General features: G+C 43.3%; 1 protein-coding gene across 1 annotated transcript in view; it reads left to right on the top strand.

The window, feature by feature from the left end:
• The first annotated feature begins 491 nt into the window (after window positions 1-491).
• Window positions 492-17,814, top strand: part of LOC132895985 (transcription factor-like 5 protein) — a 44,347-nt gene continuing 27,024 nt past the window's right edge. The window contains exons 1-2 of the mRNA XM_060936711.1: window positions 492-1,150; window positions 14,534-14,660. Of these exons, the coding sequence (XP_060792694.1) occupies window positions 492-1,150; window positions 14,534-14,660 (786 nt within the window). The remainder of the gene's footprint in view (window positions 1,151-14,533; window positions 14,661-17,814) is intronic.

Genomic DNA, 17,814 nt, shown 5'->3' on the forward strand with positions numbered 1-17,814 from the left:
TGAGGAAGAAGAAATAAAAGAAAACATTTCAGGAGAAAGCTAAAAACCTCTCACTTGCTAACACCGAGCAAAAACATGGCTGAATCCTGAATGACTCAATTTTGTATAAATAGGGGACTACATAGGCGGCAAAATGTAGTTTTTTTCCTGCCATGGAAGTGCACTTGTATACCGAGGAGGAAGCCATTTGCATTACAGCCGTGAATGAGGATTTAAAATGGCGGCTCGGCTTTCCCTTTCGGGTGCTCTTGTTTTCTGTTAGAATTTGGTAAAGAAAAAAATATATTATTTACCAGCTTAAGGTCGGTCCATATGGTGAAATACCGTGACCTCGGCCCAGAGGGCCTCGCTCAGTACTTTCAAGACCTCGGTCACGGTATTTCACCATACGGACCTCCCAGCTGGTAAATAACATATATATGTATTAGTGTGATCGAAAACCAGCTTACTAACGATCTTCCCATCTTTTTTATTATTATTATTTTTAAAGAATGACCACATCAGTCACATGCAAGACATCATACGTGACGCCTCCTTTGGGTCAGTATGTGTCCGAGCCCGTGAACGTTATCATCAGTCAGAAAGGATGCGATCAAGGTCAGGTGGTCAGCTCGGAGTGTAACCTTATGGAAATGACCGAGGTTGAATACACAAACCTTCAGCACCTCATTCAGTCTCACATGGAAGCTCAGGATGGTGCTGAAGACAGCAGGTTAAATCCGCCATCTTCTGCAGGCTGCAAGAATGAAAACACTTGCAAGGTGTGTCCATCTCCGTACATGCCACCTGCCTGTCAGCCAGATGCAGCTTCTTCATCCTCTTTGCCCACAGATGTGCAGTTTGTCTCAGTGCCGAGTAACCAAGGAGCCGAAGACGGTCAGGAAGTTAAAGTGCTTCTTTACAGTGATCCGAGTAGCATAAGCAGTTTAGGAGAGAGCACTCCAACTGGCAACGGTGAGATTCCCGGCTCTTTGCTGGCGAAGATGAGATGTGCCGTGGAGGTGGCAAGAGAGAGAAACGATCACCGAAGGTTCTTTCCCTCTGGTTCGAGACCCAACCCACCTGCACGGGTTTGCTTGGAGAAGAGGTTCAACTGCGACTTGTATGATTTAACCAAGAAACAAGAGTCACAGGCTTCAGTACTGAATACGTAATGTTTGTTTTATTCATTACTTACCAATGTTCTGTTTAGAATTTCTGGCAGTATAGTTCTAACATTTAGTTAAAATATTATCTGCATTTTAACCATGATTACAGTTTTTTCTGATTGATTAGGCACAATTTTTGAAACCTTTGGTTATTTTTGCAAAACTCTTCACACAAATCGCAAAACCTTACATCCAATTCGCAAAACATCATAGATTACTTGCAAAAGCAAACACTTTTTGCTAAACTGTTAACACTCTTTTCAAAATGGTCTTTTTGTACACAACAGTACACACAACGCGTAACATTAATAAGCACACGAAGCAACAACTGAACACTGACAGTAAGAATGGAAAACACATCTGGCTTTTGCTTTCTCTGTGCACAAGGTCGTCTGTCAGTTTGAGGTCATACTTTTTGTCATCGTTCTGTAAACACACAGGGATCCAAATTTCAAGTATTTTCAAGTATTTTTATTCAAGGTGTTTACTGTATTTGCTGTAAATGCATCAAAACAAACGTAAGTGATAAGTGTTTTTACATACAGTTATTTCACAGAGAGGAAAAAAAAACTCAGTCGGGTCGTCTCTCTGGGTCCGGCCACAAGATTTCGTCAACATCGCATGCAATGTCTTCAAGTCCAAGGCACCGAGGAAAATACCTCCTGGAGCGTTGTATCTAGGCCTGACATAACGCCTGGTCAATATCCCCACATGCCTCCCCATTGCCTGTAAAAGGGCTATGCGTTGATAATAATAATAATAATAATAATAAGTTGAATTTATATAGCGCCTTTCAAGAAACCCAAGGATGCTTTACAATTATAGACAAAGAAAAAATAAATAAATAAAAAATAAAGGGGGAAAAAAAAATAAATGAATAAATAATAAAAATAAAAAGTCCACCAAGTAGGGGTCAGGATGTAATTCCCGTGGTCAGGATGTAATTCCCGTGGTGTAGCAGCCACAGTCCCACCAAAAGGCGCATGAAAACGAGTCCCACATCTCCAGCACTGTCGCCGTGACGCCGTCAGCAACATCGCTTGAACACCATGCCATGGATCCACAAAGTGAGCAGAGAAGCTCCGCCACGCAGAGCGCTGGTGTGTCCCAAACCGCCTGCACAGCCGCCGCGACACTACCGAGCAACATCGCTTGGAACATCACGCCAAGCATTAAAGCACAGAGCGCTGGACAACCACAAATGTTAAATGAGCAACGAGCTCACTGCAGTCCACAGCTGGGAGCGCAGGCATCACCCACAGCGAACCAAGGCCTGGAGGGAACCAACGCCCAAAACCGGGTCCGGAGCCACACCACAACCGGCGGACAAAAACACTCAAACAAACATCAAACTACACAAACACAGAAAAAAAAATGAAAATTGAAAAAGAAAGAAAATAAAAATTAAAAAAGCTCTGGTGAGAAGCGGCAGCCAGAATGCGCACGACGTACTCTCGACCGGAAACGAAAAGAAAACAAAAAAATGATGGGGATGACGGTCATACACTACCGTTTAAAAGTTTGGGGTCAGCCAGACAATTTTGTGTTTTCCATGAAAAGTCACACTTTTATTTCCCACCATAAGTTGTAAAATGAATAGAAAATATAGTCAAGACATTTTTCTGGCCATTTTGAGCATTTAATCGACCCCACAAATGTGATGCTCCAGAAACTCAATCTGCTCAAAGGGAGGTCAGTTTTATAGCTTCTCTAAAGAGCTCAACTGTTTTCAGCTGTGCTAACATGATTGTACAAGGGTTTTCTAATCATCCATTAGCCTTCTGAGGCAATGAGCAAACACATTGTACCATTAGAACACTGGAGTGAGAGTTGCTGGAAATGGGCCTCTATACACCTATGGAGATATTGCACCAAAAACCAGACATTTGCAGCTAGAATAGTCATTTAGCACATTAGCAATGTATAGAGTGGATTTCTGATTAGTTTAAAGGAACAGTCCACCGTATTTCCATAATGAAAGATGCTCTTATCTGAATTGAGACGAGCTGCTCCGTACCTATCCGAGCTTTGCGCAACCTCCCAGTTAGTCAGACGCAGTCCGACGCGCTGTCACTCCTGTTAGCAATGTAGTTAGGCTCAGCATGACCAACGGTATTTTTTGGGGCTGTAGTTAGATGCGACCAAACTCTTCCGCGTTTTTCCTGTTTACATAGGTTTATATGACCAGTGACATGAAACAAGTTCAGTTACACAAATTGAAACGTAGCGATTTTGTATGCTATGGAAAGTGCGCACTATAATGACAGGCGTACTAACACCTTCTGCGTGCTTCGGCAGCGGATTGATACGGAGCTCAGATATCAATGCACTGCCGAAGCGCGCAGAAGGTGTTAGTACGCCTGTCATTATAGTGCGCACTTTCCATAGCATACAAAATCGCTACGTTTCAATTTGTGTAACTGAACTTGTTTCATATCACTGGTCATATAAACCTATGTAAACAGAAAAAACGCGGAAGAGTTTGGTCGCATCTAACTACAGCCCCAAAAAATACCATTGGCCATGCTGAGCCTAGCTACATTGCTAACAGGAATGACAGCGCGTCTGACTGCGTCTGACTGACTGGGAGGTCGCGCAAAGCTCGGAGAGGTACGGAGCAGCTCGTCTCAATTCAGGCAAGAGCATATTTCATTATGGAAGTACGGTGGACTGTTCCTTTAAAGCGATCTTCATTGAAAAGAACAGTGCTTTTCTTTCAAAAATAAGGACATTTCAAAGTGACCCCAAACTTTTGAACGGTAGTGTAGACCTTCCAGCACCAGGCAGAGAAGAACTCTTTGATAGGGTTCAAGAAGGGAGAGTATGGGGGGATGTAGAGTAGAGCGAAGAGTGGGTGATCTGTAAACCATTCGCGGACCAAAGCAGCCCTATGGAAACGAACCTTGTCCAATATGATGACATACCTGGTGTGCTCTGGTCTCTGAACATGTGATGTAAGGTGTCCAGGAATGTAATAATGTGTGCAGTGTTATATGGGCCCAGGGTTGCATGATGGTGAACAACACCATTTTGACTGATAGCTGCACACAGAGTTATGTTGACACTGACTATGGCACGGTGTCCAATAATGTTCCTGCCACGTCTCCTCGTTTTAGTAAGGTTGAAACCTGCCTCATCTACAAAAATCAGCTCATGACCCATGGCATCTGGATCTACGGTAGCTCCATCACTCTCTGGAAAAGACAAAACAAATTCAGCACAGCACTCCAGAATGTACTTCCAGATCCAGCACCAACGATACTATAGCTTACCTGCACATATTCATATCGCAGTCGTTTTACACGTTCACTGTTTCTTTCAAAAGGGACTCTGTAGATTTGTTTCATTCTGATTCTGTTGCGGGCAAGTACACGAGACAGTACAGAAATGCTCACACTGTTCATGTCTTGAAAGGTGGTGTCATCCTCTATTATGCGCTGCTGTATTTCTCGTAGTCTTATGGAATTATTTGCAATGACCATATTGACTATAGCCTCGGTCACAACCGGACGTACGATTTTTTGGCCGTGCCATTTTTGGCGTTTCCCAAATCGCTGCGTTTTTTTTTTTTTGTTCGTGGAGAACGTAGTTGTGGAAGGAGTAAGATCACCGCGCACCCAACATACAACCTGGAAGTCGAATGTGCGTACCACGCACGAAATCTGAGGCTGCTCGGACGTACGGCTGTCGCTTCATTCGTACAGCCAACACACGTAGTTGTAAGACTAATATCCTTCAGACATGCACTAATCGTACTGACCGTGCGTTCCATGCAGGCTTCGTATGAAGGTTGCAAGAACTGCGCACGATCTGTACGTTGTGCGTACCAACGACGTTGGATTTTTACTAAGAAAATGCCAAAACAGCACCATAAATTAGTATTTAGCAGGTCAATACTCACCAGTTGTGTGTAGTTCAGTAGCAATGCCCTGTGACCATTTCCGTTTGTGGATGGCGTTGCTGTACAGGTCCAAAGTCTTGTCGTAGAAACAAGGGTTGGCACGGAAAAAAATCTACCAACCTGTCCTCGTCTGCTACGCCGAAAGACTACGACAAACTCCTGGCCTGCTGGCCACTGTCGTGGTCTTCGTCCTCCTCCTCACTGCTCCTTGTCCTCTCTCTCTCTCCTCCCTCTCTGTCACCCCCTCTCTCTCCTCCGTCTCCGACACCTTTTCTATCCTCCTCTTCCTTTTTGCCTTCGGCATATTGAAGCAATGAAATGAAATTGGATTTTCTCTCAATTAAAGCCTACGTGTACAAATGGCCGTAGGCACCCCTGCAGCTTTATATACCCGAGTTTTCGTGCGATTGACGCCCTCTCGCCGTACGGCCAATGCACGGCCGACTTACTCGACACGCATGGATGACGTACGAAATATCTGAACGTGCGTTGGCCGCACTAATTACGTATGTGGGGCGCACAACACACATGCAGAGTCCGCAAGTGCGACGTACGAAAAAAATGTACATTTTGCCCAAACCTGACACCAGCAAATCGTACGAAAGACGCACGTCGACCGTACGGAAGACACACGAGGCCGTAAGTTTGTCTTGCAACCTGAAAAAAACGTAAGCGCTCGTAGAGTTTGTTTGACATGACAAAGAACCTCTGCGGCCGGTCTACGGCTCAAAAATCAGCACGTCACACACGCGCCCTCCGTGCGTTTCTTGCGTTTTTTGCACGTAGACCGGCCGTAGGCGCACGTACGGCCGGTTGTGACCGAGGCTTATATGAGTCTCCTGTTCTGCAGTGAACGTTCTTCCTCTGCCCCCAGCTGCTGGATGTCTAGCAATTCTGTAAAGTAACAATTTCAGTATTTTTACGTGCATGGTCTTGTTGTGTTCCTCATTAGAGTATGGCAGTGCTACAAAACGTAGTGTAAAGTGACTGTTCTAACCGATTCTCATTTTGAAATGTCCTTAGGATGCTCGCTACAGCGTAGCGGCTCAAGTTAGGCTGAACCCGTTGGCCAGCTTCCTTCAAGGTCATTCCATGGTTGATAACATGGTCCACTATTGTAGCTCTGATGTCATCAGTAATTCTATTTCTTACTCTCCTTCCTCCTTCACCTCCACGTCCTCTTCCTCGACCTCCTCTAATTCTCACGCTTCTCACTCTTCCTGCTCCCTCCATTATACTCCACACCGACAGCTTACCTGTGGCTTATTTATAGTGCTCAGGCTGATTAAGTGAACTAATTATCTAAAACTGTTTTCACATGTGACAGTTGGCCAAATAGTGTAAATAATAGCCAGGCCATCCTCATCTCATCTCATCTCATTATCTGTAGCCGCTTTATCCTGTTCTACAGGGTCGCAGGCGAGCTGGAGCCTATCCCAGCTGACTACGGGCGAAAGGCGGGGTACACCCTGGACAAGTCGCCAGGTCATCACAGGGCTGACACATAGACACAGACAACCATTCACACTCACATTCACACCTACGCTCAATTTAGAGTCACCAGTTAACCTAACCTGCGTGTCTTTGGACTGTGGGGGAAACCGGAGCACCCGGAGGAAACCCACGCGGACACGGGGAGAACATGCAAACTCCACACAGAAAGGCCCTCGCCGGCCACGGGGCTCGAACCCGGACCTTCTTGCTGTGAGGCGACAGCGCTAACCACTACACCACCGTGCCGCCCCCAGGCCATCCTTAAAAAAAAATCCGTTTCCTGTCCACCAGGTGAGCAAAAAAAATTTTCAGTCGGGAGGGAGGGAGGGAGGGATTTTTTTTTTTTATGGATGGATAAGAAATCGCAATGCTGTGTTTGCTTTTTCTTTCAGTACTTTTTTATTACAAAAGGAGACACATTTAATAAAATATGACGGTTTAATCAACTGAAACTTGTACAGAAACTTTAAGTTAGCATTTTAAATGCTGACTGCAACATTTGCAAAACTTTTACAAAGGTACTTAAAATGTCGGACACACGGACTTTTTGTAGTTCTAAATCGAGCGTTAGGCCGAGTTCGGATGAAATTACACTATTAAAATCATCACTGAATGATTTGTTTTTCTGAATCTTTACTATTTTGTTGTTCGCTAGAATACCATTTTGCAATTTCACACGTAAGCAAATGTTTGAAAACTCCGGATCTCCTTCCTTCGTGGTGGCGGACATTTTTTTGTGCCGCACGGCGCATGCGCAGAGCGGATTCAATTCTATATTCTGCGCGGAATGCAGGGCTTTCCCAGGGCTGTGAAAAATCCGCGGATCCGCGGAATTCTGCGAATTTGGCCGCCAAAAATATAATTTTAGTAAATCATCTAATTTTGCAATAACAAATTGGGGTGGGGGTTGTTGTCTACCGACCGCTAGTAGTCTCGTACAGCGAGTGTCACCGAGCCGGCGAGTCTGGGAAAGAGCCTACCGCAAATTGTAATTTTTTTGGTATCTTTTTTTCTTTTGCGACAATGACAGACCAGTTTACGGCATTTGTGCCATGCTTACAAACCATGGCGCAAATCTTGTGTTCTTTTCGTTTTACCATTGTGCTCTTTAAACATGCTTTCGATATCAACGGTTTTGAAAAGGAGAATTTCGCGGTATGTCCGCGTCACCGAGGGACATTGTTCAGAGGGAGGACGGTGAGACCGACGATGTTAAAAACATTTACAAGGAAAACGGCATCAAAAATCCATGGAATTGGCGATGGCTGGAGTTTAAAGCCGGTAGTGAATATCTCTATGAGCACATACGGAAGATAAAAGAACCGGGGAAAGCTTACTGCATCTTGTGCCATCAGGATGTGAAGTACGGTTCTGGTGGAAGAACACGTTTGGTTGACCATGTTAAAGGAAAAAAACATGCGGAATCGGTGAAATTGAAGCTGCATGGATTAAAGTTTTCCGTCGCTACGACGGATTTCCGTCAACTAGGAGCGCTAAAGGTCAGTAATGAGATTGATGCAGATCCGAGGAAAAAAGGGGGTTTGGCCCATAGGTCTGACACCGATGTGATTTAGAACTTCACCAAGCTGCTGTGATTTGCCTGTTGTTGAACCCTTTCTTGTGCTATGTAAAGGAATAAGTTGTTGCGCTAGATAGGCCTAAACTATTTGGCTGTCCTACTACTAGGCAACTAGGTTACTTGTCTACTACTAATACTAGGCCTTTTGTAGTAGTAATAATGATATTTGCCTACTGAAAGGTGATCAGGTGAAAAAGTTGAAGCCGCAGCAAGATCTATGCTATTAAGCGTTTTAGGTTAAACAGGCTTCGGCAGACAACGTTCTGGAAAGGCTGTGTTTTTCTTTGGTTTGATTAGCCTACGATTTAATCTTTAAACATTATGGTTTCAGCAGTTCGCTTAAACATTGGAGGCTGCAGAGTCGGGCTGTAAGATTTCCCGACACTTGTTTAAGATGCCAAACTTCATAGTAAGGAGAAAATAATTCCACAGTGTTTAGTGCCTCATCAGTCTCAAAAATTAATAGTGAAGGACCAACGCGAATTAAGTGGCAAAAAAACATCTCGTAGGCCTATATTTTACATTTTCAAAAAAGTCCGGAATTGGAAGTCGGTCAGTGGAGTGTAATGAAGTGTCTCATTCACTAAGCACAAAAGGTCGGAAAACAGTGGAGAAAACAGCGATTGCTTAAATAGGCTACTAATGTTTTACATTAGTAATTTAATGTATGTGACAAATTCATTGATTAAATAGATAAAGAAGCGAATACTCCGAAGCTCAAAATTCAGGAAAGTGGCTCCGGTGTCGCAAGTGCACAAGAACAGTTATTTGAAAGTTAATCTAATGAATTTGTGCGTGCGCGTGCGATTTCATGAAGAACCGGGACAATTGGCATTCGGTGAAAGATTCACACCTATGACTCATTATATTCGCGCGCGCCCTCTCGCCCACTGCTGCTTCGTTTTCCCGATTTACACGCGTGTCTGAAGATGAAGTTTTCAGAAATCTCCACTCTGCTATGCGTCTTTTTTATCCGGCTACATGTAGGCTATCACTGCGCAAAGCCTCTAATGTTGAAATGGTAGTAATATTTGTTAAAATAATAGTAGGCTAATTTCCACATTAATTGGTAAAATGGCCCAAGGGATGTGATGGGGGGATGGCCGTTTTATAAGGGGGATTATTTGAGATTTTTATTTCAGAAGGGGGAAGCCTCCCCCCACATCCCAACTCGAGTACTGCGTATAAGGCCACCGGATACAGGCCCTTCGATTTCCATCACTAGAGTGCGTCAAATTACTTTCGGTTTTGCCAGCATGGACGCGCTTCTTTTAAATGAAGGCACAGATGTGTCAGACATCGACAAAACGGTAAAGAATAAGTGGAGATGGGCTTGGCGAAATGAAATGGGCGATAATGGCAAGCCATTTAGTTCATGGTGCAAAAAGATGAAAATGGCAGGTGTGCGCTTTTGTGTAGTTTGCCATAAAAAAAGTCTATGGAAGCAATGGCAAAAAACTAGATGCCTTTGGCTTCACTGCAAAGAAGCAGAAAAAGTGAACTTTCACTTTACTTTTCTTGCAAGTTCTTTCTGTTCCACTCTTTTGAAAGCATGGTTCAAGTTCAACTGCACTTGCACTTTTTGAAATTGTTGAAATAAATTTGCACTTTGCGCTGAAAACTTGATGTTTCATCATTTATAGCCAGTAATGACAATGGTCAAGTCTTGCCTTAGCTTTAGTCATTGTTAAAATTATGTAAATGTACTATAAGTAGGGGCCGAGGGGATAATGGACAACGCGGCGTTTAAAATTTGACGCATCGCTGATGTGGTAGGGGCCAACGACATGGAGCTTTTTTTTTCAGTCAGATTATTTTTTTTTTGCTTTAATCCATGAAGCTGTTGAACTATAGATTAGACCATCTTGTTCACATTTATTATTTATGTAGTTTTAACTTATGTTATTGTTCATAATGTTCATTGTTATCATGAATATGTAATGAAAGAGAGACCAAAAGAGCAAGGAAAAGCCGTATAGAAAGTCAGAAAGAAAAGAGTAGGCTTTCTAAGCTGAAGAAACTGCGAACAAAGAAAAGGAAATAAATATAAATATTGACTTGTAAATAGTTGTATATAGTTTTTGACTAGAATCTGTCTAACATGAACAAGAAAGACATTTTGGTATTGAATCAGTTCAAAAACAAGAACATTAGTGACTATTATTTAATAGTCAGTCTGGAATTTCCCCCCTGGAAAAGACATTATTGGCCCTTTTCCACTACCCTTTTTCAGCTCACTTCAGCTCGCTTCAGCCCGACACGGCTCGCGTTTCGACTACCAAAAACCAGCACGACTCAGCTCGCTTCAGCCCTGCTTAGCCCCTAAAACTCGCACCGTTTTGGAGTGGGGCTGAAGCGAGCCAAGCCGTGCCGAGTGAGGTTGGGGGCGTGAGCAGACACTCCCCTGTGCACTGATTGGTGAGGAGGAGTGTCCTCACATACCCACACACGCCCCGCGAGCGCGCTGGGATCTGTAAACACCGCAAACCCGGAAGAAGAATAATTACGAATTACGAGAATTTCTGAAGCCTTATGCGCCTCGCCTCATCTATACGCTCTTGCCAGTATCTGTTGGCGTTGTCGGTGACAACAAGCCACAGCACCAAGACCAGCAACACTAACGACTCCATGTCCTCCATGTTTATTGTTTACTATTCGGGTCGTGAGACTACCGCTTAAAAGCTCAGTGAATCAGTGACAACACAGAGCATCGTGGACGAGTTCGCGGAGCGCAAGGCTCGTCGTATGCCCTTCAAATAATGCGCGCAGTAGGCTATTGATGTTTTATTATGAGCCATGTACAGTATGTCGCCGAATGTTTTTTTGTTTCTGAGTTACATGTTCGTTTGAAGGACTTAATGTACAAAATAACATAGTTGCACCCCGTAGTGTTGAAATTGGTAAACACAGTGCATTCAGTGAGGTTTGCACCGCCCTCCTTTTATTTCTGACTCTTCCTGTCACCGTTGCAACCTCTGAGCGCTCATTCGTATGCCCTTCAAATAATGTGCGCAGTATAGGCTATTGATGTTTTATTATGAGCCATGTACAGTATCCTAATGTTTTTTGTTTCTGAGTTACATGTTCGTTTGAAGGACTTGATGTACTAAATAACATAGTTGCACCCGGTAGTGTTGAAATTGGTAAACACCGCAGTTGCGGACATTTTGTAGCCTAAAATGATGTTATGATAAGCTTTAATAAAGGGCCCGGTCATTTGCCCCGCCCCCGGCCCGGCTCTGACTTGTTCCGCCACTGTCACTGATGTCACTGTTTGCGCTGCTTAACGACATCACGTGACGTCCACCCACTTTCGCTAACTCCACCCAATGTGTCCACCCACTTCCAGCCAGCACGGTTCAGCGCGGTTGTAGTCGAAATGCAACTCCAACAGCCCCGCTCAGCTCGACTCAGCTCGACTCGGCACGGCACGGCTCAGCCGCGTTTGTAGTGGAAAAGCGGCATATGGGACCCAATGAATTGATACGAATCAACACAAGAATATAAGTGAATTTACAGGATGAGGTATGTTATTGATATATTTTCATTCTTCAAGTGAACCCTTATCAGTTAAAAGGTAAATCAGTTCAAATTGTATTATTTCAACATAATAATAACAGTTCAAATTAAATGGCATGGTTGAGAAAATATTTGCTTTCAGGAGATGCTTCAAATCTATCAATATACACAAAATCTGTTAAGCTTCTGGGGCCCTGCGGCCCCCAGACCCCCTGCTAAAATTGTTTCCTCGGATTTTGTCATTTCTATTTCACAGTCCTGCTTTCCACAAGCGCCGGCTGCCGGCCATACAGCCGAGTACACAATTAAGTCCAGCCGGCTACTTTAATGACTTATTTTTGTAGCCCACAGGCTCTAAATATTAATTTTCGATTTTAATAAAATTAAAGGCGGCACGGTGGTGTAGTGGTTAGCGCTGTCGCCTCACAGCAAGAAGGTCCTGGGTTCGAGCCCCGGGGCCGGCGAGGGCCTTTCTGTGCGGAGTTTGCATGTTCTCCCCGTGTCCGCGTGGGTTTCCTCCGGGTGCTCCGGTTTCCCCCACAGTCCAAAGACATGCAGGTTAGGTTAACTGGTGACTCTAAATTGAGCGTAGGTGTGAATGTGAGTGTGAATGGTTGTCTGTGTCTATGTGTCAGCCCTGTGATGACCTGGCGACTTGTCCAGGGTGTACCCCGCCTTTCGCCCGTAGTCAGCTGGGATAGGCTCCAGCTTGCCTGCGACCCTGTAGAACAGGATAAAGCGGCTACAGATAAGGAGATGAGAATAAAATTAAATGTTTATCTAACGGACTGACAATAATGTCAAACTGAACCGCACTCATTTAAGTTGCGATTCATGCTGTTTGTACCGATAATAACCACAAATTCCCCGCCGACTTCGTTGATGAAGGGAGAGTAACTCATCCGCGGCCCCGACATGCGGCGTGTGTGTGTGCGCACTCGGCGGAGGCAGTAGTGTGTCGGGGCCGTCGGAGGGAACAGAAGCAGAGATGACGCTTATTTTGTCTCCGGTAAACCAGTCTTCTCTCGTGCCGGCATCAAAAGACACCGTTGGTTGTAAATGAAGCCAAACTGAGTGGTTGGAGTGTATTTTCATACACAAATGGAGAAATGTTGGCCGAGTGTGTAATTGTGTCGCCCCACTGCAGACCGTTGTCGCTGTTAATTCATAGCATGCTCAGCTGCGTGAATGTGTCATGCACCGAAAATAAGAGATTTACAAGCCAGGAACGCCTCATGATGCAATACGCAAGAAAAGAAAGATGATTTACTGCCATTTTACTTTGTATTTGAGTAAAGTGAATAAATAAATGGTCTGCGGAAAATACATTTAATCCTGGGAACTGCGTGCACAGGAGTTTATTTTGTGTTTACTCCCCCCGGCTGGCTACTTATTTGTCATGGCTGGCTAGTATGAGCCTTAGTGGAAAGCCCTGGGAATGCGCAAATGTCAAGTTCGATTTTAGATTTACGAACCCGAAAAAAATGTTGAAAAACCGGCGTTTAAAAAAAATTTTCAACCGCACAAACGGCACTCACCCGGCCGGTGGACCGGAAACAGAACGTTTTTTAATAATGGCCCCATAAATGTGTATAGTTTTGCTAGGAGTGTGTTGGAAATTTGGAAATCGAGTGTAAAGCAGTGAGTTGTGTTTACAGTTCTGCAAAAGGTGTGCTGTGCACTGGATTGTACTTACACTTTTGCCAAGTGTGTGTTACAAAATTACAAACTCAGTGCAAAGCAGTGTTTGTGCTTTTAGTTTTGCGAACTCAGTGAGTGGTTTTGCGATAGATATTACTAGGTTTAGAAATTGTGCTACAAGAATCACCGTTAGAGTTTAAGCATTCAGAAAAAACTGTAATATACCGTACACTCAGCGGCCACTTTAATAGGAACTTGTTGTTGATTCTAAGATCCCTGTTCTTGGCTGCAGGAGTGGAACCCAATGTGTTCTGCTGTTGCATGCTGAGATGCTTTTCTGCTCACCACGGTTGTAAAGAGTGATTGTATGAGTTACTATAGCCTTCTTGGCCAAAAAAGCTCGAACCACCTCAAATCTGTCCATTTTCTGATCTCTGACCCTCTCTTATCAACAAGGTGTTTGTTTCCACCCACAGAACTGTCGCCCACTCACTCGATGTTTTTAGTTTGTCGCACCATTCTGTGTAAACTCTAGAGACTGGTGTGTGTGTGTGTGTGTGTGTGTGTGTGAGAAAACCCCAGAAGATCAGCAGTTTCTGAAATACTCAAACCAAAAATACTCATCTGGCTCGAACCAACACCCAGTGAAAGAAAGTCCCACTTTGAGATCACAATTTTTCCCATTCTGATGTTTGAACATTGTGAACATTAACTGAAGCTCTTGATTTGTATGTGCATGATTCGATGCATTGTGCTGCTGTCAAGGGATTGGCTGGTTAGAAGACTGCTTCAAACAGCGGGTGTACCTATTGGGTGTTCCTAATAGAGTGGCCGGTGAGTAGAAGTATAATATTTGTAAATGTTGAGCTCCTCTGTGCTCTCGAATCCTCCTGATGATGGTGAGTGAGTCTGGAACTGGATTAGCAGGGGACAGCCATTACATTTTTTTTTTGGACCAGGTTTTCAAGCGTATCATTTTTAAGCGCATTTTTAATTCACCAGGTTGTCATTAGAGCACTTCAAGTCAGAGAAAAATTGCTATGTTTAATCCATTTACTCTTTGGCTTGGTTGAGTTTCACAGTTCAACCAAATGAAGCAAAGAAAACGTAGCTAATTTAGCGGCATGTCCAGAAGACATCGTATTTCTGCAGTGCTGCAACTCTGTCTTTTCTCTCTAGAATGGATAATTGTTCGTGCTTTTGTCCTCAAACAACCTTTTCACCGTCACAGTGAAATTCTTTTCTTCACAGATTGTTGTCAGTGGTTCATAACTGTGTGGACGTGCCAGGTATCGCAATGCATTCGCAGCCGGAAAAGTGGCCCAATGCAGAGAAGACCGATGCAGTGGAGTATAATCATCCATACACAGGGAATCAAGTGGGTCTGGTTTTGGTACTTCTCTATATGGGTTTGTGATATAAAATACAAAACTGACTCTATTGTTGATTGTACGATGAAACATTTTTACCAAGACTATATGATACACATTCAAAAACAATAACCAGCCCAAACAGGCACGAACAGGGTTTGAGATCATTTCTATCCATTTGAGTCACATGGCCGATATTGTGACAACAATTAATAATGATGATGATGAGAATTAAAAAATTCTCAGTAGGTACTGAAAACCTGAGCACCGCGAACTAGCCTAGTGGTTAGTGTGTCCGCCTCTCGATCAGGTCATACCAAAGACCATCATAAAAATGCTACCTACTGCCGTCTGGCAAGGCACGCTGCAATACAGATGAGAGTGGGGAGTCAAACTCTCATGGTTACCAGAGGACCGCCCCCCACTGTAACCCTAGCTCAGACCTGGGCATTTTACGGCCCGCGGGCCGCATCCGGCCCTTTGGTTCATTCTGACCGGCCCGCGTAAGGTTAATTAGAAATTACAAAATAAACGTATTTTCTAATTTTACCTCATGCATGGACTGAATGTGCAGTGCTTTTATTTTGAAGTTGTGTTCAACAAAAACGCAATGCGCGCGACATGAACATGACATGGAATCCCACGAAACCTAATCCCGCGATAACTACTTCCGTAATTTGTCCAGACCAACCACAAACTTGTACGTCATCCTTCAAACGGTCCAGCCAATCACATAGTGTGACGTCACCAGCAGGCGCCGGAGCCCGAGCCGATCTGTAGATCTGATACCTACACCGAATCGACACGGTATCATTATTATAATATGATGTATCTTGCTTGATATTTGGAGTAGAAAGACAATATTGCGATGTCTTTATTGTGTTTTGGGCTGAAAAAAAAATGGTACAAACGTTCACATTTTTTTAACCATTGTTTTGGGAAATTTGATTGAATAAATGACATTTTTTGTAAGGCAACCTCGTTTTTTCCATACTCTTACCAGTCTTAGCAGCTTGTAAAAACAATGTTATTTACTGCTTTATATAAAGAAATACAATTAATATTATGCAGAATTTAGTTCAGCCTTTTGGTCCGGCCCTCCACAAAATTTTCTGCTTCTCATGTGGCCCCATGGAAAAAATAATTGCCCACCCCTGCCCTAGCTGTATAGGCGAGAGGCCGAGGACTACGGAAACTGAGATCGGGGCTGCCCAATGCGCCTTAATGGCCTGGTTAGTACTGGAACAGGAGACTGCCTAGGAAGACCAGGGCATGGTGCAGGAAGGACTTTAGACTGAAAACCTGGACTGTTTGGTACCAGTGGCCAATGGGAAGTTTTCCAGTGTGAAATTACCATGATATGGTCATTTTTGCATTAATGCTGAAACATTTTCATGGTATACCAAAAGTATGCAGTCACCCCTATTCTGAGTGTTATTTCGCTATTTAACCCTCTGGAGTCTGAAAGTATTTTCTGGCACTCTAATGATTTTGGCATGCTCTGATTTTGTTGTCAATTTCAACAAATCCTGAGCAGTATTTTCAAAGTCATATGACTTTTGTGTTCAGCACAATTTCAGCTACAATAACATCCATGTAATATGTATGTCATGATTGTACTTTTCATTTATCTGTTATTTTTTTAAGACGCTGTAAAGAGCAGTTTTAGACCTGTGTTGGAATGTGTGAAAAAAACATGACCTTACCCATTGTGATGAACCATTTTGATCACTTGAGGTGATTCTGTTCAGTCTTAGTAATGTATCAAGCACAAAAACTTAAATCTGCTCCATTGATTTAGACAATTAACTTGCCATAAAAAAAAAAAATTATGTCAGATTGTTTTGGGATAAAGGGTTGGCAGTGAGAGGGGTATTCAATGAGAAGAGTAAAAAATTCCATTCTATTCAATGAGAAGAGTGAAAACCCTTCCCACTGCCAACTCTTAATCCCATCAGGTCAAGTCACAATGGGTAAGGTCATGTTTTTTTCCCCACACATTCCAACACAGTTCCAAAACTGCTTTTTACAACAGTTTCATTTATCTGGTATTTGACTTTTTGGTATTTGACTCTATTCAGTGTGTCTTGAAATTAACTCTTGTACTATTTTATTCAGTTCAGAGCCACAAATAAATCTGTTACACAATTACATAGCTGCCAACTACTACGAATAAATCGTATTTATTACGATTTGTCGTTTTGATTACGAAAATACGAATTTACCACAATAAAATACGATTTTGCCAATTTTCATGGGTCATTTTCAAAGTCTATCACAGGTGGGATTCGTATTTGAACCCGTTGTCTTTCAAACTGTCTCTGTGCGTATAGGCCAACTCTCTGACCAATCAGCGCAACAGTGACTGTGACATAGTCAGAGCAACAGAAAGCAGTGGGGGAGGGTAAACCATAGACATATAAACATAGACGCCGCATTCTGCGTAGAATCATACGTCATCCTCGCCGCCATATTGGATGTGACAAAGTGGAGATTCTTCAACCGTCTCTGGTATAGCGTCTAGACAGTAGCCGAGAATAAAGATGCCTCATTCATGTGCTGCGTTTAACTGTACCAACAGGTTTACCGTCCAAACGAGATCACATGGGATTACCTTTCACAGGTGAGACTGGAAAAATACTTTTCAATACTGTTCCTTCAGTCTTCAGTTTCCCAGCTCATCTCCACCGGGGGGGTGTATAGTTATAAGCAGTGAGAATTAGATAATACAGTGCCACACTATGATGAACGTTTTTGAACGTATGATGAATGTTTTTAACCTTTCTGAATGTGAAGGAATCAGTGATGTATTTTGTTTTGGTATGACGTTAGAACCTGGCCGAACTCAGTTTGGCGGTCATTCAGCTCACTTTATTCAGCGAGAGTAGGTCTGTGTAGTGACTCAATAAATAAAACAGTACATTTTTATTTTCATTCACTATTTCCAGTTTTTCCACTATTTCCATCATTTATCATATTCAGTCTTGTAGGTTGGTTATTGTGGCCTCAGGTTTTGGTAGCTTGCTACGGTATGCTGACTGATTAGCTTACCTGAGCTATCTATCGCGTATCTGTCGCTAGTTTGCAGTGTACAGGGTATTTCGCACACTATTTATAACCATCACATTAAAAGTTATGTGTTGTTTTGATGCCTGTTTGTTT

Source organism: Neoarius graeffei, chromosome 13 (genome assembly GCF_027579695.1).
Source record: "Neoarius graeffei isolate fNeoGra1 chromosome 13, fNeoGra1.pri, whole genome shotgun sequence".
NCBI classification, from domain to species: domain Eukaryota; kingdom Metazoa; phylum Chordata; class Actinopteri; order Siluriformes; family Ariidae; genus Neoarius; species Neoarius graeffei.